The sequence below is a fragment of the Zeugodacus cucurbitae genome, chromosome 2 (assembly GCF_028554725.1).
Source record: "Zeugodacus cucurbitae isolate PBARC_wt_2022May chromosome 2, idZeuCucr1.2, whole genome shotgun sequence".
In the NCBI taxonomy this organism is placed as follows: Eukaryota; Metazoa; Arthropoda; class Insecta; order Diptera; family Tephritidae; genus Zeugodacus; species Zeugodacus cucurbitae.
In genome coordinates, this window is record NC_071667.1 from 8,401,096 (window position 1) to 8,425,743 (window position 24,648).

General features: G+C 35.7%; 1 protein-coding gene, 1 long non-coding RNA gene and 1 pseudogene across 3 annotated transcripts; 1 reads left to right on the forward strand and 2 right to left on the reverse strand.

Annotated features, from left to right (window-relative positions):
• Positions 1-1,410: 1,410 nt before the first annotated feature.
• On the reverse strand, positions 1,411-17,478 carry LOC105210129 (aminopeptidase Ey). 2 transcript variants are annotated; one of them, XM_011180904.3, is made up of 6 exons: positions 17,229-17,478; positions 4,541-5,096; positions 4,298-4,453; positions 2,822-4,235; positions 1,984-2,504; positions 1,411-1,909 (listed from the first exon to the last, which is right to left on the reverse strand). In XM_011180904.3, exons 2-6 carry the CDS (start codon positions 5,077-5,079, stop codon positions 1,666-1,668), a joined length of 2,874 nt encoding a protein of 957 aa, XP_011179206.2. In that variant the 5' UTR covers positions 5,080-5,096; positions 17,229-17,478; the 3' UTR covers positions 1,411-1,665. The 2 variants fall into 2 exon arrangements, with proteins under 2 accessions (XP_011179206.2, XP_054084287.1); XM_054228312.1 differs by lacking the exon at positions 17,229-17,478 and adding an exon at positions 11,878-11,914.
• Positions 8,583-11,910, forward strand: LOC128920579 (uncharacterized). The gene is made up of 3 exons (XR_008470662.1): positions 8,583-8,859; positions 8,924-9,450; positions 9,504-11,910. It is a non-coding gene; the product is annotated as an uncharacterized LOC128920579 (long non-coding RNA).
• Positions 17,479-20,545: 3,067 nt separating the features above from the next.
• Positions 20,546-23,600, reverse strand: LOC105210236 (aminopeptidase Ey-like; annotated as a pseudogene).
• Positions 23,601-24,648: the final 1,048 nt, after the last annotated feature.

Here is a 24,648-nt window from a genome sequence, read left to right on the forward strand (position 1 = left end):
TACACCCATATGTTGTATATACATACATAGTTATGTGAGTACCATTATAGATACATACTTACATAAATATATATACATATATATATATATAATATATATTGATAACAATTATTATTATTGATTAAATAATATTATTATTATGAAGCATGAAGAAGTATGTAATTAATTGATTATGATTATTAATTCTAATGAAATATTGTACTGAGAGTAAAACGATGAGAGTAAGAGAGCAAAAAAGTGAAATAAAAATGTAATTATTATTAACAGAATATCATTTGGGAATTTTTAAAGGCAACCTTAAAGCAAATTATGTACTAAAAAAGCATGCGCAATCCAAAGAAACGGCTCAGAATCAACGATGCTTTAATATCTTTAATCCGTATAAAAAATACGTTTTCTGGAGGTCTGCAATGTAGGACGTTCAATCGACGGTATACTAATTGAGATTGTGGCTTTTGTGATCAGTGTGGGTCATAAAAAACCGACGTTCGGCCACGTTGAAACTCAGTAGAGAGTAGTCTGCAGTATCCAAGTGCTTTTTGGTTTAATTGCTCGATTTCCCTACCAAAAATAGGAATATAATCACCGACCGATATTTCTCTTATTTAATTTTTCTGACCTCTCTCGACGAACCAAAATCAAGCTCTACAAGTCGCTTATCATTCCCGTCCTGCTTTACGGTGCAGAAGCTTGGACGATGTCAACATCAGATGAGACGACACTAGGAGTTTTCGAGAGGAAAATTTTGCGCAAGATTTATGGTCCTCAGAACATTGGCAACGGCGAATACCGCAGACGATGGAACGATGAGCTGTACGAGTTATACGACGACATTGACATAGTTCAGCGAATAAAAAGACAGCGGCTACGCTGGCTAGGTCATGTTGTCCGAATGGACGAAAACACTCCAGCCCTGAAAGTGTTCGATGCAGTACCCGCCGGAGGAAGCCGAGGAAGGGGAAGGCCTCCACTCCGTTGGAGGGACCAGGTGGAGAGCGACCTGGTTACACTTGGGATCTCCAACTGGCGCCGAACTGCGAAGGAGAGAGACAGGTGGCGCACTATCGTCGATTCGGCTATAACCGGCTAAACGGTTGCAACGCCAATCACATACACATACAATTTTTCTGACTTTAAAGGACCACCAAACTCAGCAAAGCAAAGTCTTATATTATACTTTCTTTTATAAACCTCATCGGCTAGCATATTCCTTTTGTAGATGTTATCAAAGGTCTTTGAGGTATAGAAGTCTGAGTATTTCCCTCCCAGGTTCACCGTTTTAAAGTTCCAGCAAGTTCACGATTTCATTCACAAAAATCGGGTCAACATTATATTGAATGTTGCTACAAAACCCTAACTTTACCGCTTTTTACATATTGGTGATAACTTCAGGCCAAGAGATCGTAAATATATATTTTTGTTAATTCATTACTTTTTATTGATTTTTATTTTTGGAAATATATAAAATTATATTCACTTAAATATTTTCCAATACATTACGCTGTCTGCAAACATCATGAGCTGGTGATATTCTTAAATAAAATATATGAATCCATTGTATTGTTGTATATAAAATAATAATGCCATAAAAGTTTCCCGGGGGAGCACAAACTAATACATAATATTTATTACTACGTTTTAAGACGAACTCGCGAATTGCGCCCTTTAAAATTCATCCGTCACTAGACGACTACGCAGACGACGGGAGATTTCATTGTAGTTGCGTTCCTTCCATTGCGCATTGATTTTGATCGTCTCCAAAGCCTGTTGGACACCCTGTTCGATCTTTTGCAGAAGTTGTTTGTTCTCTTCGCAGAATACACGCATCTTCTCGTACTCACGCTGACTGCTCATTTGGCTGGCGATGGGCGAAAGGAGACGACGCAGTTCAGAGCCATTTGGTTCGAAGCTGTAACGATAAAAGTAGTATGAGAAACATACATTCAGAACAACACACAATTATAACCAAAATCAAATACTTACTACTTATGCAAGAAATCGATATTGGTAATTAGATAATCACGCGCTAAGTGGAAGCCAACTTCTCCATGAGCCACAGCGCCAAAAGCGAAGGTTGAATCCTGTCTGCGTATATGTTTTTCGCTATCGAATGCCCATTCCAAGTAACGTTGCAAAATCCAAATTTCACGTGAGCAGCCCAAAGCTGAGATTATGGTACGCTTTTCGGCGGCCACATTTGAGTTCTTGTAGCGCGCCCAGAGGAATTGCCAATCATGTTCGTTGCCATGACGTATGGATGTACAGTAGATGACTGAACGGAGATCCTTCGGTACGGGATTGTATTCGTCGGGATTCTCCACGGCACGCCATTGCTTGAAGTATTGTTGTGCACTTGGTATACAATCTTCGACCTCGAAGCGACAGGCCCAACTAGCAATGAGTTCTTTGTGGAGTATGGTATGTGGTGCGATATTCATTTCATCAGTCACGTTTAAACCACCGAGGTAGAGGTAAATGGGAGAAAGTATCTTGCGCATATATTTCTGAAATGTGGATAGAAGAGTTTGAAGAAAGATTCAAATTACTCGTAAAATACTACATAAAATGTCAAGTACAGTGAAGTTGTTCCTAAAAGATTTAATGGATTCTGTTGACAATCTTCAAAAACTTGTATTCTGTGAGTTACAGTTTCTTCTAGGAATGTAAGACATATTGAATTTAACTACTTACATTGAAGAAATGCTGCGGGACATGTATTTCCAATTTTCAATTTGAGTTAATTATTCAAGGCAGCATTCCAAAATTTCAGATAATATTTTACATTTTCGAAAGATAAAATTTTCTACCATAATTTGCTTACCTTGAAGTACTCGTACTCTGGAGTCTGACGCAAAATTCTGTTCACGTCACGCAGATTATCCAAGGCTGCTTTCCATGGTATGTACTCACGTTCGCGTACCAAATACTCAATCAGTCGCATTGCGATGTCGTAATCCTGATCACCGGTCCAAGCCAATGTCAAAGCGTCGTCGATGAGGTGCGCGCGGTTAATTACATGCACCTTCCGATAATCATCGCTGGTCAAAGTGTCAATCAACATATTCCAATTGCGTTCGTCATATTTCACTTTATATAATCCGGACATTTGCACATTGAAAATGATCCACTCATTCGCCTCAGGCATATCCCTAAGGGTTTGAGTTATCGGCTCGTTCATTTCATTGCATTGCAACCAATTTTTCGGGGTAGTGGCAGCAAAGTCAATCTCGGTTTGTGTAGTAAAACTTAAAGGCACCCACCAGCAACTACGCTCGGCATCACGCGAAGCGGACGTGTCGAGTAGATAACGTACCTGTGTGACTTTGGCCAACTTACGATCGTAATCGCGTGTGATAGTAATAATTGGATAACCGGTTTGCAAAGTCCACGAATCCATAATGGTCTTGATGTCGTAAGCTTTGGGAAGAGTGCGGAATTTGTGTGCTGCATCGGTGAGTGCAAACCAAAGATCATCTTGTTCCGCATTGGCGTAAGCGTGTTTCTTGAGATAATAATGTAGACCGGCACGGAATGCGTCATCGCCGAGGAAGTGATGCATCATGCGCAGAACGGTGGAACCCTTCTTGTACGAGATTGAGTCAAAGATTTCAGATATTTTGTTGGTATGTGTGATCTCTTGAGAAATTGGATGACTGCTCTTGAGTGCGTCAAGCTTGAATATAGCCAAGGTATTATCGACTGACTCCTTTTCCAAACCACGCCATTCCGGATTAATGTGTTCAACACCCAAACTAGCTACATAAGTGGCGAAACCTTCATTCAACCACAGATCTTGCCACCATTTCATGGTAACCAAATTGCCAAACCATTGATGGGCCAATTCATGTGCAATGACTGAAGCGACTCGTTGTTTATTTTCCAAAGAAGATACATTTTCCGCATAGAGTAATGCAGTTTCGCGATATGTGACAAGACCCCAGTTCTCCATGGCGCCGGCGCTAAAATCAGGTATAGCAATCTCATCGATTTTATCCAGCGGAAATTTTATATTGAATATATCTTCGTAGTACTGTAACACCTTCGGTCCCACATCAGCAGCATAGTTACACTGAGCGATGGCGTCGGGACGTGCCCATGTCCGGAATTGTACCTTATTCTTCAGACTGGTTTGAGAGTTGACATAGGCGAAGTCGTTGACAGTATAGGCGACCAGGTATGTCGACATGGGCACAGACTCTTCGAATTCGCTCCAAACCCAATCTTTTTTATCCGCCCTGATCGTGGTGAAAACAAATAAAGTAAATGAAATTTCTGAGTTACGAAGAGCGCAACTTACATGGGACGTGTCTCCTTAAGCGGCATGTTGCTCAAAGCCGTGTACTTATTGTGATGTCCGAGTATAACAACGAATTTCGCTTTGTAATCGGGCTCATCAAAACAAGGGAATGCCAGACGCGCCGATGCCGGTTCGAATTGTGTAACGGCAAGCCATCTGAAAGTATGAAACACTATTCATTAGTATCACATATCCATTCAAGTTTTATGAAAAGTGAAAAGCTTGGCGGATATTTCTACGTACTTTGTTTGATTGCTCGCCCGATCCACATAAGAACTGCGATAGTAGCCACGCAAGTTCAAATTCAAAATACTTGAGAACGGTATGGTGAGAATGTACTCCTCACCCTGGCGCAGCGGTTCGCACAAATGCATTACATAGTAATCGTGGTAGCTGTTCACCTCCGTGGAGCGCACGCAATTCTTCTGTTCGCTCTCCTTGGCAATGAGATTGCGTAGAATAATCTCATTACTATTTATGGTAAGATTGAGTGCGTGCAGCGTAATGTTGCTTGTGTCCTCCAGTGCAATCAAATGCATGGCGACCTCACCGACAAATGTCAAGTTTTCCGGATTCTCTAGATGTGTGATCACATGTAGCGTATATTTTTGCGGTTTAACGGATCTCGGTAGACGGAAATAATTGTAACTGCTAGCAGCTTGTTGAACTGCTGGTCGCGCCGCCTCAAATTCAACGGGGTCTGTGTCGGTGAAGGCGAGCACCAGAGAGGCAATAGCCATGAAAGTCAAGGCCGCGCAAACGTAACGTAATTGCGATGTCATCTTGAATTGTTTCTTCGCTGGAATATAAATGTACATATAATATTTTTTTACTAAACAAATTTCTTTCACAGTTTTTACGAAATATATAGAATATATATTTTTATATGTATTTTGAGAAGCAATGAGTTTCATTTGACTTTTGACGTAACTGAACCCAGCATACATTTGTTGGAAATCTCGAAAGATTTCAGTGGGTAATTTTGAAACTTGGGTTTTTGACGCACGATACGGAGTTATTCGGATTTATGGAACTGCATTCACAACAGTCTAATGATCAATCATGAAAATGCTAATTATTTCTCTAGCTTAGCATGGATGAATATTTCAGAATTAAACTTTCGTTACAACAGGCAAGTAGTTCTCATGAGAGATACAAGATTGGCTTAGATAATCGTGTTATATCGATAGGTTCTCCCGTATTTTTATCTGCTCAAGGACTGTCAACTTGCCCGCATTCCTCAAAACTATTTGATGCATGCTTTCTACCGCTACTATAACATCAAAAATATGTGAAAAGGTAACAAGGAATATTGATAGTGATCGAGAAGTGTTTCTGAGGAGGTCTTAACAAAAAAGTTATTATAATGGTAATCCACAGCGTGTGAAATATATTTGGTGATTTTTAATTAAAAAACAAATAAGGAAAGGCTAAGTTCGGGTGTAACTGAACATTTTATACTCTCGCGGAATAAAGCCCAACGAATTTTTGAAAAACCTATAATTAGGTATATGGTGATATTTTTGAAAAATCTATAATTATGTATATCGGAGCAAGGAGATGTTATGACCCGATTTTAATAATTTTTGGAACAGAGACACACTATTGGAAGAAATCAATTTCCTCTGAATTACATTAAACTATCTGAGATATTTTCGGTTAAAATTTAACCTTAGGCCCTGAGTTCAACATGTTCGATATCTGGAGCCTTGAAAAGTTATAGTCCGTTTTCGACAAATTTCTCACAAGTGAAGCCAGAGATGATATGCACTATTTGTGTAAAAAGTTTTATTTCGCTATCTTCATTGGTTCCTAATGTATATATTATAAAGTGAAGGAATCAGATGGAATTCAAAATTGAGTTATAAGGAAAGTAGTCGTGGTTGAGAACCGATTTCGCTCATTTTTTAACCGTGTTTTCAGGTTGTCAAGAAAATATTATATAACGATTTTCATTGAAATCTGTGAAGTAGTTCCTGAGATATGGTTTTTTACCCATAAGTGGACGATGCCACGCCCATTTTTCATTTTGTAAAAAAATACGAGTGAAGCTTCTTGCTGCAATTTCTTCTGTAAAATTTAGTGTATCTGACGTTTTTCGTTAGTGAATTAACCCACTTTTAGTAATTTTCAACCTAACTTTCGTATGGGAGGTGGGCGTGGTTATTATTATTATTATAAGGAAATGGCTAAAAGAAACGACTGCATAAAGTTTGGTATATAGCTTTATTGATTTGCGAGTTATATACATACAAAAAACCTATTTGGGGGCGGGGTCACGCCCACTTTTCAAAAAGAATTACATCCAAATGTGCCCCTCCCTAATGCGATCCTATGTTCCAAATTTTATTTTCATATCTTTATTTATGGCTTAGTTATGACACTGTATAGATTTTCGGTTTCCGCCATTTTGTGGGCGTGGTCAAGGAATATGTGTTCCAAGTTTCATTACGATATCTTAATTTTTACTCAAGTTATCGCTTGCACGGACAGACGGACAGACGGATTTCAAATCCACTCGTCATCCTGATGATTTATATATGTATATATAACCCCATATCCAGCTCTTTTATTTTTTGGTGACACAAACAACCGTTATTTGAACAAAACTATAATACTCTGTGCAACATGTTGCGAAAGTATAAAAATTAGAACAGGTCGTTTACACAATTTCGATAAAATAAACTAAAGGCCTTACAAATATATTTGTTTTTTTATTAACATTAAAATTTATCATGTTTAATATATATTTTCATAATGCATATATATATATATATACGTATACATATATGTACATATAAATATACACTAATTCCGTAATGAATTCTAACTTTAGTGCCAAATAAATTTTAAAACTCATGAATTTTCATGTCTTAATTAACGGCAAAACTTAGAAGTTGTCTAAATCAACAAGAGAGAGAGAGAGAGAGCGTTCAAAGCAATGTCTAAATATTTACATATGATGTTATAAACACATGTTTATGTATATATGTATTTAAATTTATTATTGGTTGTAAATTTGATGATGAGAAGAGAAAGCGATTATTTATTACACATTTATTTACAAATTTTCAATTTAAAAATAGTGGAGAATGAATGGGGAGTGCGAACATAGCGAAATAATTAATTAATATTTACACACAAGTTTTTTTTGTTTACATATATTTATGTAATTATCTTATTATTTTTAACTAGCCAAAATTAATTATATGTATGTACATATGTACTAGTATAAGTGGACAGCATATTAAAAAAATTGCTCTAAACATATATTTCATTCGCATTAAAAACTCTGAAAAATTGTAAATAACTACAAACAAATTGATTTATCGAATTTTTCGCAGTAAACTTGTCAAATTGCCTTAATAGAAACTAATTTGCGAGTTGCAAAGCTTTTAACTAATAGCGGCAATAAATTTGTATTTCGAGGTGGCATATACATATTTTAATATATATGTACAGTGGGTATATGTACATATGTACGTAGCTGTTGTTCAAAATGCTACTGGATTAACTTAGAATGCTCCAACTGAGGGTATATCAAAACGAATGGCATATATAAAAAGGATAAAAGCAGAAAAACACAAAAAAAAATGGTGTAAAAAATGAGAAGAATTCTTGATTTGTTACTAAAAGAGATTTAACCAAGTATATCCTGCCTATGATATCTTCTATATATATAAAAATGAAATGGTGTATAGTTGTAACGCTAAAACTCGAAAACGGCTGAACCAAATGAAATTTGGGGGATTTGTTTGTTATTACTTCGCGCAGGTCATGTCTTAAAATCGGAACAAAATATTAAGGGGGCGTGGCACCTCCCATACAAATTGAATTTTTCAAGTCGAATATCTTCAAAAGTGCTTAAGGTAGGAACATGAAAATTGGCACAGAGCTACAGGATAACAACACCACTCTCACCTTAAAATTGGTATAGACCTATATGGTATCGAAAGCCTTCTTACACATAAAAGAAGGGGTAATCGGAAAAGGGGGCGTGGCACCTCCCATACAAACTGAATTTTTCAAGGTGAATATCTTCAAAAGTGTTTAAGGTAGAAACATGAAAATTGGTATAGATATAGGAAACAACACCATTCTCACCCATAAAACTTGGCGTTATCGAAAAAGGGGGCGTGGTACCTCCCATACAATCTTTAATTATTTTGGTTGTTAATCCACCATATATTTATCTCATTTTACACCTAGCACGACATTTTGGTTGTTTCTTGCTATTTTTGTTTATTTATCGGTGACAGTAGCGGTTATATCGTAATTTTGGTTGTGTTACGTGCTATTTTTGGTTTATGGAAATGGCAGTTTTAAACAAACACAAATTAAATTAAACGTCAATTCTGCTTTGCAATCGAACACGCAAAATTTAGTGGGCAATAAAATGCGCCTTGCTTTACTGATATATTGATATATTTTCTTTTAAAAAGTGAGTTATTTAGTGAAAGTGATTTAGCATGTTGGCGAATACCGATTTATGTACATTGGAATTTATCATTCAATTGATCTGCTTCCTTAGTTTAATTCATTTATTTTTGGAGTTTTCAGAAGTAAGTTATTGGTCCGTAAAACCTTATATGAAATTTATGCAAATGAATGATCATTTCCTATTAGATATTTGTTACGACAACAATCTTTCTCTTCTGAACATTGAACGGGCAAATTTTTCATCTCGCTGTTGCCGCATCCAGATCAAGAACACAAATATCTCCAAATTTACTTTCTGGGAGATTCACATGATGAAGTAAATCGGCGTTGTGGTATCTTCAATACAACGAAAAGAGAAATAATCGAACAATTGCAGCAAATGTTACACGAACACAATGGCCTCATTAAACTGTTTACGATTTCGTTGGAACGTATGCCAACAGATGATCATAGTATAATCATACAAGCGGACAAAAGACCAACAGGGACACATGAAAGACAATATAATGCACCTACAGTTGGCGAAATATCAGTTGTTGTTGTTGGAGAAAATTTGCAGTCGCGTAATATTGTTATCAAACGTAGAAATCAAAACGCACTAAAACGGATAAGTGAGACACATCGGTCTTACGACGCAATGCAATATCCGCTCATGTTCTGCCGTGGAGAAGACGGATATCACATAGGATATAAGATGATAAATCCGGTGAATGGTTAGTAAAAAAAAATTTGTTTGCTACTTCATATAGATAATTTAAGCTTTTAGGTGTCGAGACAAATAAAAAAGTCAGTTCAATGAAGTTTTACGCATATCGAATGATGATTCGCCAAAACTATGACAACCACTTACTGAGATATGAACGGTTATTTCAACAGTATTTTTATTTTTGATCTAAATATATAAAAATCAAAAATAACTCTTATTTTTTGATTTTTTTGATAAAAGTCATAAGAGTTACGGTCCCTGTTTTTCAATATTGGGAATTTGTCAAGGCCAAAAAAGGTGGTATTTAAAGTATACACAATGAAATTAGGAAAAATCGTTCATATTCTACTAAAACCAATACCGGTGTAATTTTTGAAATGAAAAAAAAATCTATTTTGGGCAGAACGAAGTTTATCGGGTCAGCTAGTGAATTCATAAATATCTTGCTATGATTATGATTTTCTATAAGATAATTCAAGAATTTAATCAATATGTTTTGTATATTTAAATTTAACGAAATTTGATCGAGAAGTGGCTGGATGTTAGGTAAATCAAAAAAAAAGAAGCTCGACCAAAATTATTTATGAAGGTGTAAATTGTGTGTGACCTAATGGTCTCTGATGCTATCAAACTCTATAGGTATGTATATTTGCTTATTTGTATTACTCAGCAGATTCCTAATGTCTACCGTGATCTTTTTCAAAAGAAATTGGAAAGATGTTGATACATGATAGTCATGTAAATGACGGCAGGCTGTATCGTAGATAATTATATATATGTATGTATTTATGTAAGTATTTTTAATTCATTAAGGTGGAGGTACAATTGATGGGAATTTTACATATAATATATAATTTTTATAATGAATAACCTTTACAAGAATTACACAAAATTAAAAAAATATTACATATCGCTCATTTACTTGAATAGTGTCACAACTCAAAAAAGTCGATTTTTCAGGAGAGCGATTTAAAGTTTTCAATTGTCTCTTATTTAGCAAATGTGGAAAAATTCCATAACTTTAATAACAAATCTAGTGGCGTGTAATATATTCAATCCAATGTTGAGCATAAATGGACCAAATAGAGTGTACTAATGCTTTTTCTTGGACATGAACGTGAGCCATGTTGAATTATGTCGTTATTTGTGAAAAAATAATTCAATTTCGCCGTCATAAGTCAAATGTGTCGTTTTCTGCATACTCAACTCAAAAAACACGATTTTTGAGTTGTGACACTATTCAAGTAAATGAGCGATATATGCTTTCAGCAACCTTTTAAGGTACTTAGCCTTAATAAAATAATAATAACAAGTAAGGAAAGGCAAGTTCGAGTGCAACCGAACATTTTATACTCTGGCAATTTATTGCTATATTTTTATTAAGATAACACACAATTTGACCAATACATTCGGTATAAAGTCCAATAGAAAAACGAAAATAATCATATATGGTAATTCCTGAGCCGATTAAATTCATTTAATATTATATCTAAGATTATATGCTCCTTTATTTTAGCTAAGAAATTTCATATATTAGCCGATTTATAAGCTATAGGATTTTGAAAATCCTATAATTAGCTATATGAGAGCTCGGGGAAGTTATGACCCGTTTTTAACCATTTCTGATACAGAGACATACTATTAGAAGCAAAAGATTTCCTCTGAACTAAATTAAGATATCTGACAGATTTACCGATATTTTCGGTGAAAAATTACCATAAGGCGCTGAGTTCTTCAAATTCGATATCCGGGGCCTTGAAAAGTAATAGTCCGATTTCGACAATTTTTTCACAAGTGATGCCACAGATCATATACAGTATTTACATATGTAAACTTTTATTTCGCTATCTTCATTGGTTCCTAATGTATATCTTATAAAGTGAAGGAATCAGATGGAATTCAAAAGTGAGTTATATGGGAAGTTGGTGTCAAGAAATAAGTGTGCTAAGTTTAATCAAGATATCCTAATTTTTACTCAAGTTACAGCTTGCACAGACGGACGGACGAACGGACAGACAGACATTCGGATTTGAACTCCACTCTTCACCCTGATCACTTTGGTATATATAACCCTAAATCTAACTCGTTAAGTTTTGGGTGTTACAAACAACCGTCATGTGAACAAAACTATAATACTATCTTAGCAACTTTGTTGCGAGAGTATAAAAATGAAAGTGGTAAATTTTGAGGTAAATTAATAACTTTTTGTGTTTTCTAGTTTGCAGTAGAATAAGTTGCACAAGTGATTTCAAAAATATGTTCCACCCTAATGTACATGTCTGTTTCATTTCTTTTATAAATATACAAATTAAGCCGCATTTTAAGTCACTCGATTTAAAACACCTGTATGGAATCAAAAAATATAAATAAATTAAATAAATAAACAATAGTCAGGTAGCGGGCTGAGTAGCTAGTTAGTTCAACTTGAGAATACCATTTAAATGTAAGTCACGCATCGAGGTCTGGGCCAATGAAACCGTATACGCTCTCTACTCCTGCGCCAGCTGTTTAACAAACTTTAAACGTTTTTGGCTCATTGATTTTTTTCTTTATACAATTACATACATACATATGTACAAAATAAAAAAAATATTTATTTTCCAATTGCAGTCACAAGCGTGTGTATTAATGTTTTTGTTTTTATAAACTCACACATTTCGAATTAGGCTAAATAGAGCTGTTCTAATTGTTTATGGTGATTTAATGGATTTTTCAATATTTTTTTAAACTTTTTTATTTCTTTGAAGATCGTTTTTTTGTTAATTTTTAAATTTTTTCTCTTCTTTTTCGTCCGCGTTCAATGAAGCTTTAACGCGTCTGGTCGCGCATACAAATTTGTGTGTTTTATTCCAAAGCTAAACAAGAAATTGTTTAAAGCCAATACACGTAAACAAAACACGAAAACGCTAATGAAACTGCAGTAAACGGGTAAACGAAAAGAAAATAATACAACAAGTGCGACACTAAATAAAGCGAAATAACTTTTAAGAACGAAATTAAAAAACAAATAAAAAAATAAAAATAGTTGTTTGGGCCATAAATAAATCGGTAGCTTTCTATTTTGGCTGCATCTTGTTCTCTTCCGATTAACTGTTTAGTTTCAATTAGCGACTGGTTGCAAAATTGAAATTGAATGTATGTATGTACATATGTTTACGCGTTTGTGTTTATGAGTAAACAATGTATAATAGTATATAAGTGGGTTGCTGATTTAGAACAAAACCGCATAAAATAATTTAATTTTTATCTCTAAAAACACAAACTGAAATACATATATATACATATGTATATGTACACATGTACATATGAATGTATACTGTGCTAAACAGCAGCCAGTTCGCCGCTTTGTAGTTCCCAATCAAGTTGTATACTTTCTGAGAACTAATCTCAATAATTACATACATCTGCCATTGGATGTTTATGCCAGTAGGTGAACTTGATTTTCAATAAAAATACCTTTGCAAGATAAGTTTATAATTTATATAAAATCATATATGTAACTGTCTGAAATCAACTCAATATCTTCTTAAAAACAGCATGCAAAGCTGTGAACATGTACACCAAATTGTCAACTATATTTTCACATTTCAAGGTCGTTCATAGACCCTTGCAATTGGCGAAAACTAGCAAATCGAATAACTTCATAGTAAGTGTGCGAATATGTAACACAATTCAAGAACATCCAACAAATATTCCAAAGTACGCATGCATGAAGTTACATATGTATGTTTATTAAACATTAATAGGCAAAAAAGAATATTATTAAAAGTAACTAGACTACACGTACACTGAAAAAATCGTTACTATCATATAGTTGAATTTCTTAACGGTTAATCCAAGATGAAAATTCCTGCGATTCTTCTCGATTACTACATACAAGATCACAGTATTTCAAATCATTAAATATATCATGATATATCTACATATACATATATTGTTATAAGATTATATATGAAAATTTGTATATAATATATATATATATATATATATATTATACAGTGGAACTTCCTTAACTCGAACTTTTGAATGGGCACTAGATGTCAATTTTCATAAAAATTTCTTTCTATAAATCGAACTTTTCGACAAGGTCATAATAAACAAGTAAGGAAGGGCTAAGTTCGGGTATAACCGAACATTTTATACTCTCGCAATTTATTTATTTAACTTTATTTATATTATATAATACACAATTTGACCCACATATTCGTCATATATATTGTATAAAGTCCATTGAAAGTTGGAAACCATAATATTAGGTTAGAAGCACCGAGGTCCTCGTGTTCGATATATGGGACCTTAAAAACCTATGGTCCGATTTCGGCGATTTTTAGAATGGGGCTGCCACACTATTAACATAGTATTTGTGCAAAGTTCTGCACTGATATCTTCACTAGTGCTTACTTTATACATATATTGTAAAGTAAACGATTCAGATCGTCTTCAAAGTTCTGGTGTATAGGAAGTAGGCGTGGTTGTGAAGCGATTATTTTCACAATATATCATTGAGATGTAAGGAAACTATTACAAACCAAGTTTCATTGAAATCGGTCGAGTAGTTCCTGAGATAAGGTTTTTGACCCATAAGTGGGCGACGCCACGCCCATTTTCCATTTTGTAAAAAAATCTGAGTGCAGCTTTCATCTGCCATTTCTTATGTGAAATTTAGTGTTTCTGACGTTTTTCGTTAGTGAGTTAACCCACTTTTAGTAATTTTCAACCTAACTTTTGTATGGGAGGTGGGCGTGGTTATGATCCGATTTCTTTCAGTTTTGGACTGTATTAGGAAATGGCTAAAAAAACGACTGCAGAAAGTTTGTTTTATATAGCTCTATTGGTTTGCGAGATATGTACAAAAAACTTAGTAGGGGGAGGGGCCACGCCCACTTCCCCAAAAAAATTACATCCAAATATGCCCCTTCATAGTGCGATCCGTCATACCAAATTATATTTCCATAGCTTTATTTTTGGCTTAGTTATGGCACTTTATGTGTTTTCGGTTTTCGCCATTTTGTGGGCGTGGCAGTGGTCCGATTTTGTTCATGTGCCAAGTTTCATCAAGATATCTGAATTTTTACTCAAGTTACAGCTTGCACAGACGGACGGACGGACGGACGGACAGACAGACATTCGGATTTGAACTCCACTCTTCATCCTGATCACTTTGGTATATATAACCCTATATCTAACTCGTTTAGTTTTGGGTGTTACAAACAACCGTTATGTGAACAAAACTATAATACTCTCTTTAGTAACTTTTGTTGCGAGAGTATAAAAATTTAAAATTGTACTATCGAGGCAAAATTTTAAAGGAGCCTCTCTATATCGTAAGGAGGCGAACAAAAAATATGATATTACACTTATGGATTGCATAAATCATATAACAAAGGCATGGGATATAGACGTCAAGAGCCAAACAAAAGTAAACTGCAACATTCAAAATTACTTTCACAATTCACAAAAACTTTATGCGAAGTAAATAAATAAAACTGTGTAAAAATCTATATTTTAACACTTTTTGAAAAATTGTACGTTTTAATGAAAATTCTATAACTCGAAGTGTTTTTGTGGATTATAGTGATTCGAGTTAGAGAAGTTTCACTGTACATATATATGTATGTATTTATATTCATTGCAAATTAGACATAGTTGTATCCATTCCATTACCATTCTCTTGATATGAAAAAATATATAATATTAAATTATTACTACATATTTTTCCAAGTGTATGCAGTAGCTAGCAAACTCAAAGAGAAAATGTGCGAAAAAAAATCGTAAAACTAACGCAAAAAACCAGCCTATTCTAGCCTTTATTTTGCTGCTGATACTACTAACTATACTAGTATACTAGTAAATGCCTTGAAATAGTGTTGCATTTTTTGTTGTTGTTGTTTTTATTTAGTCGCTCAGCGCCGTTTGACCGCAATTGATTGGAGACAATCGAAATCGAATTTAAAATTTGCGCTCACACAACCTAATTAAAGAGACGAACAGCGTGATAGTGTGAAGAGAGTATTGTAGGGGAAAAGGAGGAAATGGACACACATTTATATACTATATGTATGTATGTACTACTATTTACCGGCATCAGTTGTCTTAGGTAACGGTATAACTAACTGCAAGCGACCACTACTCATAATTGATGTGCAAAGGCATATACAAGTTGGTACTATAAGTGGAGGAGAAGGAGGAAACCAAGGCAGCTGAGTTCAAAATTTTCATACTCATACAGTTATTTAGTTGTATTTACGTTAGACTGCAACAATGTCATTGCAATAATTTGCATATGAGCAACGGAGTGCATTAGAGACATACATATGTATGTATGTATGTATTGGTAATTTATTATCGATTAATGAAAATTGCAAGATAGCCGTAAGGGGTAAATTAATTGCGGGGACCCAGTTATATCAGGGCCGGGAAAGTTGGCTCACATTTTTTTCATATAATTAATAGTTTAAAAAATAGGTGTATAGAAAAGTTATAAATAACGTTTAATTTAAGGAACACATTCACGGCGTGATCACTATCTAAGGTTATCGCCATTTGAACCTTAATGCCTCGCTTAAAAATAAATATTCTAATTTTAGCATAATAAATATTTATATAACAGTTAGATTGTGTCTGAGGTAAGATTTTTTTTTTTAAATTTGTGAACTTAATTTAATCAGTTATTGTACTTTAAGAATGCATTACATTTTGACAAAACGATGGTCAAAAATTAGCCCCTAAGAAACCATGTAAGCGAAGTTGTGCAAGGAAAACAATTTACCTGGCTAAAATCAACTTGCATTATCGGTCTAAAATTGAGCTAGAAGACTCGTTTTATTTGAATAATGTCTAGCACTATTATATTTGTCATTGGTTTTTGAATAACAGTCGAAGACGTTACTTCTATTTCTCATTATAAACCATTGGTACTTTGGCTGTGTGGTGAATTAGTGAACTATCGACGGCTATACACCGTTTAGGATCATCTCAATATTATTTTATAACGGCTTGTTAGGTTAAAGTTTTAGAACTTTTTGTAAATCCAAAGACAATATCAAAATCCAAGAGACATTTTTTGAAAAATTGTTTATACTCTCACTTAACAGAAAATGTTCTAGTTGTAGAAGCTCGGCCATACTACTGACGAGGATGTAATTTATTTTTTTAGTATTTTGGAGTATAATATTGCTTTCTGGAAAAAAAATTATCAAACGTTAGAAAGCACAACATTTTCGGTGCATTAATTTTATTTAATTTTCGGTATACCAAACGGGTTTGGTAATATAAAAGAGAGTTTATACTACTTAGAGACATATTTTGTTATTTGGCTCTACTCGCAATGGTCGCCATACATAATAGCGATGTTCATAAAAGTTAGGAAAGGGAATACAAGTTTGTGCGTCGGCATTGTTTTGAATTATTTCCCTTTTGATTAATAAGAAACGTGAATAAATTAATTTTCAACTCTTAATTGATTTAATTTCAATTAATTCAGTCTGATTTTCCGTGACTGGCGTGCTAATTTGTCTGTAATGTTAATTTTACTTCGATTTGATTTTTGACTTCCTGTTTTCGTTATTGGAGTTCAAAATGGTTGTTTTTCATTGTTTTCTTAAATTTCAAATTTATTGCGTTCACTGCACTTTTTGGCGCGTACTTTCACATTTCAATTAATTAAATTATGTCGATTACATTTTAATTGATACTCAATGTCTACAACTGTAACACCCAACAGCAAAAAAAATATAACAAAGAAAAAATCCCAAATTTTCCGGTTTTCCATTTGTTTACACTTACTTAATCACAAATCGTTGACCGAAAAGTATTTCTTTTTTTTCTAATTTAAATGCACAATTAAGGAAATACACGAATTTTCACACAAAGCAAGTATGTTCGTGTATGTGTGTGTTTTTGTAATAAGTCGCGTGCGCGCACCGCCTTTAACGCTGCGTTTATTTAAGCCCTGCTACTATTTCTTAGCGCCACACATTAACTTAACCACAACCAGCACCGCGCACAGGTACTGTCTATCTGAAGCGTTCTCATCAGCGCACCGGCCACTTATAAGCAAACTGGCCAGCGATGGGGCATCATGTATGCACGAGCGCTTGGCACTGTCGTTGACTCGGCTGTTGGCGAATGGCCGGACCGCGTCTTCGTATGCGCAACGCTAGTTGTTGCCGGTTACGGACGCTTCGCTAGGCGTCAGTCAACACACTCTTTTGCTGGCGAGAAATCTAGCCATGCACGCACAAACTCACACACACACACACACACTTACATATATCCAGACAATCAGAGGCACATAAATACAAATGAAATTAAATGCAAATAAATGAATCGAAATACAACATGTTACACGCTGCGTCTCGTGGTAATGTGCCGCTGTGCGGTTGCGCGCGTGAGCAGCTTACCACTTAGCCGCATACACATACCTACATAGATACGCGCTAAGAATAGTGCTGTAGCAACATCTTGTAAACCTCGTTCCTTTAATGAAAGCAACAGTTGTCATAGCGTCGACATAAAACATGCTATTTTGTTGTTATATTCCACTCGTTTGTCGTTCGTTGTGAGCGACCAGCTGTTAAGGCTCCAACGTCGCATTGTTACCAGTGGTAGAAAGGCTTAAAGTACTTAGTCACCGGTAGTATATGCCAGCGGCTGATAATTTTTGCGTAGACAATAAATTGCGCTTAGCTGGAGTTCGACGCACAGAAAGGAATTGAAGAATTTCACGTAATTCTATTTCGTTATACCCTCAATGACATAATGCTTATACGCTTGATATGCGCACCCCTTATAGACGCGGTTTGTCATTATTGATAGGTGATCATAAATTCGTGGATCAAGAGAATTCTTAATTTCAATGAAAAATGTGAATATCACCCAACTTAAATATACGTATGTATGTATGTATAGTATTCACCAAAGGTTAAATTTTTGCGATATGTAAATGCAATGGAAGGATTGTATGTACATATGTAATTGGCGTAGGAACCATCGCAATTCAGCCCAAGTTGTAAATCCCTAGTTAAACCAGGTCGCTCTCCACCTGATCGTTTCAACGGAGTGGAGGCCTTTCTGTTCCTCCGATTCCACCGGCGGGTACTGCATCGAACACATTCCAAGCTGGAGTGTTTTCGTCAATCACCTAGCCAGGGTAGCCGCTGTCTTTTTATTCGCTGAACTTTGTCAATGTCGTCGTATAACTCGTACAGCTCATAGGGCCATCGTCTGCGGTATTCGCCGTTGCCAATGTTCAGAGGACCATATATCGTGCGCAAAACTTTTCTCTCGAAAACTCCTAGTGTCGTCTCATCTGATGTTGACATCGTCCACGCTTCTGCACCATAAAGCAGGACGGGAATGATGAGGGACTTGTATAGTTTGGTTTTTGTTCGTCGGGAGAGTACTTTACTTTTCAATTGCCTACTGAGTCCAAACTAGCACCTAATGGCAAAGGTGTTTCTGCGTTTGATTTCAAGGCTGACGTTATTGGTGTTATTCGTGCTGGTTCCAAGAAATATGAAATTATCTACAACTTCAAAGTTATGACTGCTAACAGTGGCGTGGAAGCCAAGACGCGAATGCGCTAACTGTTTGTTTTGATGATAGGAAGTATTAATCGACCCTCATTATAGTCTCAGTTGTTGCTGAAGTAGTAAAAAGTAGTTATACGTGGAATTCTTCGAATACTTCCTAAGTACCGTGACTGGTAGCTACAGTTTTCAAAGAATAATATATGTATGTTTCTCTTTTATAGTAGAACCAGGCAAGTTCCTCCCTCAGATTAGCAAACTCTACAAACGAAGTGAATATATCTGTTGATCGAGTACCTAAGGAAACAATTCAAACTATATTTCAGAGTCCCAACGCGAAGTAGTCGAAATTCTATATAAAATAAAAAATAGTATAGACTGACATATACAATTTGAATTTAGAAAGTGTGGAGGCATGCATTGCATTATATATATATATAATATATTTGGCGTAGGAACCGCTTTAAGCGATTATAGCCGAATTCACCAGAGCGCGCCACTCGTTTTTTTTTTTTTGCGCTCGTTTTGGCGCTAACTGGAAACACCAAGTGAAGCCAGGTCACTTTCATTTATCATTACATTACAGAGTTGTTAAAATCAACACAGACCTGATATTCATAAATGTTTATGCGAGATTCCGTATCCACTCGTATTGGATAAGTTTTTATTTTAGCTAACTGCATATAGCACTAAGCAAATTGGAGGATAAGGTGTGTGAGTGCCTTTGGCGTGAAAGAAAGCTATTATTATAAGCTGATTAAGCGCTGAAAGCCACCGCGACAAACATTATAAATACAAACCAGTGGGACCCCTGTCAAATGGCGCGCATTTCAAATATTTTTTTTTAATAAAAAAACTTTCTATTTCAATAGTGTCTGATATTTCAATATGGGAAAGGTAATCTTTTGCTGATACGGTTTTTTCCTATCGTCTTTTATATAAGTTAATCGCGTCTTAAATTGAAGCAGTATATACCGATTATGGTTTTCTATTATAGTTGTGAACATGCGTACATATGTAGCTACGGCACTATTCGTAATCGCATTAGATTATTATATGAGCGTACTCTTCCAACAAATAAATATTGATAGAAACATTAATTTTTTATTTATAATTTTTTCTTACATTTCAGTTGGTGAAGTCGTAGAGATAAAAAAAAAATAATTTGAAAAAAGAAAAATAATTATTTGAAAAAGATAACATTATTATTATTGTTATTAAAAAACAATTACTATTAAAAATAGTAAATAATAGTTTATTAAACGCCTTTACATTTTATTCGTCACAAACGACGGGAGATTTCATTGTAGTTGCTTTCCTTCCATTGCACATTAATTTTGATGGTTTCCAAAGCCTGCTTTACACCCTGTTCGATCTTTTGCAGAAGTTGTTTGTTCTTTTCACAGAATACGCGCATCCTCTTGTACTCACGCTGATTGTTCATTTAGCTGGCGATGGCCGAGAGGAATTTACTCAGTACAAAGGTATTCGATTCGAAGCTGCAACGATAATAGTAGTATGAGAAAAATACAGTCAGAACAACACACAATTATAACCAGAATCAAATACTTACTACTCATGCAAGAAATCGATATTGGTAATTAGATAATCACGCGCTAAGTGGAAGCCAACTTCTCCATGAGCCACAGCGCCAAAAGCGAAGGTTGAATCCTGTCTGCGTATATGTTTTTCGCTATCGAATGCACATTCCAAGTAACGTTGCAAAATCCAAATTTCACGTGAGCAGCCCAAAGCTGAGATTATGGTACGCTTTTCGGCGGCCACATTTGAGTTCTTGTAGCGCGCCCAGAGGAATTGCCAATCATGTTCGTTGCCATGTCGTATGGATGTACAGTAGATGACTGAACGGAGATCCTTCGGTACGGGATTGTATTCGTCGGGATTCTCCACGGCACGCCATTGCTTGAAGTATTGTTGTGCACTTGGTATACAATCTTCGACCTCGAAGCGACAGGCCCAACTAGCAATGAGTTCTTTGTGGAGTATGGTATGTGGTGCGATATTCATTTCATCAGTCACGTTTAAACCACCGAGGTAGAGGTAAATGGGAGAAAGTATCTTGCGCATATATTTCTGAAATGTGGATAGAAGAGTTTGAAGAAAGATTCAAATTACTCGTAAAATACTACATAAAATGTCAAGTACAGTGAAGTTGTTCCTAAAAGATTTAATGGATTCTGTTGACAATCTTCAAAAACTTGTATTCTGTGAGTTACAGTTTCTTCTAGGAATGTAAGACATATTGAATTTAACTACTTACATTGAAGAAATGCTGCGGGACATGTATTTCCAATTTTCAATTTGAGTTAATTATTCAAGGCAGCATTCCAAAATTTCGGATAATATTTTACATTTTCGAAAAATAAAATTTTCTACCATAATTTGCTTACCTTGAAGTACTCGTACTCTGGAGTCTGACGCAAAATTCTGTTCACGTCACGCAGATTATCCAAGGCTGCTTTCCATGGTATGTACTCACGTTCGCGTACCAAATACTCAATCAGTCGAATTGCGATATCGTAATCCTGATCACCGGTCCAAGCCAATGTCAAAGCGTCGTCGATGAGGTACGCACGATTGATTACATGCACCTTCCGGTAATCATCACTGGTCAAAGTGTCAATCAACATATTCCAATTGCGTTTGTCATATTTCACTTTATATAATCCGGACATTTGCACATTGAAAATGATCCACTCATTCGCCTCAGGCATATCTCTAAGGTTTTGAATTATCGGCTCGTTCATTTCATTGCATTGCAACCAATTTTTTCGGGGTAGTGGCAGCAAAGTCAATCTCGGTTTGTGTAGTAAAACTTAAAGGCACCCGCCAGCAACTACGCTCGGCATCACGCGAAGCGGACGTGTCGAATAGATAACGTACCTGTGTGACTTTGGCCAACTTACCATCGTAATCGCGTGTGATAGTAATAATTGGATAACCGGTTTGCAAAGTCCACGAATCCATAATGGTCTTGATGTCGAAAGCTTTGGGAAGAGTGCGGAATTTGTGTGCTGCATCGGTGAATGCAAACCAAAGATCATCTTGTTCCGCATTGGAATGCGTCATCGCCGAGGAAGTGATGCATCATGCGCAGTACGGTAGAACCCTTATTGTATGAGATTATGTCAAAGACTTTAGATATTCTGTTGGTATGTGAGATCTCTTGGGAAATTGGATGACTGCTCTTGAGCGCGTCAAGCTTGAAAATAGCCAAGGTATTATCGACTGACTCCTTTTCCAAACCACGCCATTCCGGATAGATGTGTTCAATACCCAAACTAGCTAAATAACTGGCGAAACCTTCATTCAACTACAGATCTTGCCACCATTTCATGGTAACCAAATTGCCAAACCATTGATGGGCCAATTCATGTGCAATGACTGAAGCGAGTCGTTGTTTATTTTCCAAAGAAGATACATTTTCCGCATAGAGTAATGCATTTCGCGATATGTGACAAGACCCCAGTTCTCCATGGCGCCGGCGCTAAAATCTGGTATAGCAATCTCATCGATTTTATCCAGCTTAAATTTTATATTGAAGATATCTTCGTAGTATTGCAACACCTTCGGTCCCACATCGGCGGCATAGTTACACTGAGCGATAGCGGCAGGGTGTGCCCAAGTCCGGAATTGTACCTTATTCTTCAGACTGGTTTGAGAGCTGACATAGGCGAAGTCGTTGACAGTATAGGCAACCAGGTATGTCGACATGGGCAAAGACTCTTCGAATTCGCTCCAAACCCAATCTTTTTTATCCGCCCTGATGGTGGTAAAAACAAATAAAGTAAATGAAATTTCTGAGTTACGAAGAGCGCAACTTACATGGGACGTGTCTCCTTAAGCGGCATGTTGCTCAAAGCCGTGTACTTATTGTGATGTCCGAGTATAACAACGAATTTCGCTTTGTAATCGGGCTCATCAAAACAGGGGAATGCCAGACGCGCCGATGCCGGTTCGAATTGTGTAACGGCAAGCCATCTGTAAGTATGAAACACTATTCATTAGTATCACATATCCATTAATGTTGTATGAAAAGTAAAACGCTTGGCGGATATTTCTACGCACTTTGTCTGATTGCTCGCCCGATCCACATATGAACTGCGATAGTAGCCACGCAAGTTCAAATTCAAAATACTTGAGAACGGTATGTTGAGTATGTACTCCTCACCCTGACGCAGTGGTTCGCACAAATGCATTACATAGTAATCGTGGTAGCTGTTCACCTCCTTGGAGCGCACGCAATTCTTCTGCTTCTGCTTCTTCTGGCAATAAAATTGCGCAGAATAATCTCTTTACTATTTATGGTAAGATTGAGCGCGTGCAGCGTAATGTTGCTTATGTCCTCCAGTGCAATCAAATGCATTTCGACTTCACCAACAAATGTCAAGTTCTCGGGGTTCTCTAGATGTGTGCTCACATGTAGCGTATATTTTTGCGCTTTAACTGATCTTGGCAGACGGGAATAGTTATAACTGCTTGCAACTTGTTGCTCTCCGGGCGCCGTCGCCATGACGATGAAGCCGATCACCAGAGAAGCAATGGCCGTAATAGTCAACCCTATGAAAACATAGGGTAGTTGCGGTGTCATCTTGATTTCTTTCTTTGCTAGAAACTAACTTCCAGAACACTCAACAAAATTTGAACGAATACCACTGTTGATGCCTATAGGAGGCTGGATGCGTGTTACTCTGCACTAGGTAAAGCAAAAAATACATGAAAATATTAAAAATGCGAAATTAAATACAATAAAATAACTTTTAAGAACGAAATTAAAGAATAAAAAAAAAAATAAAAACAGTTATTTGTGACATAAATAAATCGGTCCATTGAACTTATGAAGATTTAAGACATATTTTTGAACATTTTTTTTAGACGCCCACTTATCAGCAAATGTTTTAACTATAGAAGCTCGGCCAAACATCTGGGAAGGATGTAATTTATATTTATTTTATTTTAGTGGGTTGAATATAGTTATTGATTTAATCAAAAAAAATTATTAAACTTTTAAAATTAAAATAAGTATTTCAATACATTCATTTTATTTAATTTTCGGTATACCAAACTAGTTTGTTAATATAAAAGAGAGTTTTGTACAACTTACAGAGGCAAAATTTGATGTTTGGCTCTACCCGCAATAGTCGCTATACATAATAGGGATGCTTATAATAATGGATTGGTAATTCTTTTTGTGTGTCGGAACGGTTTGGAATAATTCCCCTTTAAATCTATAAGAAAGGTAAATACATTTATTTGCAAATCTTAATTGATTTAATTTAAATTAATTCAGGCTGATGGCCTTTTCCGTGGCGTGGTAATTTCTATGTACAGTATGTACTGTGTGTTATATTTTGATTTGATTTCTGAATTCCTGTATTCGTTATTGGAGCTCAAAATTGTTGCTATAATTATTTTCTCCTTAAGTTTCAAACAAATTAATTGCGTTTACTGCACTTTTTGACGTGTTCTTTCACATTCAAATTAGTTAATTCTATCAATTACATTTTAATTGATATTCAATGTCTACAACTGTAACACTCAACAACAAAAATATAACAAAGAAAAAATCGCTAATTTTACGGTTTTTCTTACTCTATCAAAAACCCAGAAAAACGTTGGACAAACAGTATTTTTTTTTTAGTTTAAATGCACAA

Coding starts and splice junctions, on each gene's coding strand:
- LOC105210129 (XM_054228312.1), bottom strand. CDS start 11,899: ATGCGTGACTTACATTTAAATG. Junction 4,454..4,540: donor CGGGCGAGCAATCAAACAAA/GTACGTAGAAAT, acceptor TCATACTTTCAG/ATGGCTTGCCGTTACACAAT. Junction 1,910..1,983: donor ATCGATTTCTTGCATAAGTA/GTAAGTATTTGA, acceptor TTATCGTTACAG/CTTCGAACCAAATGGCTCTG.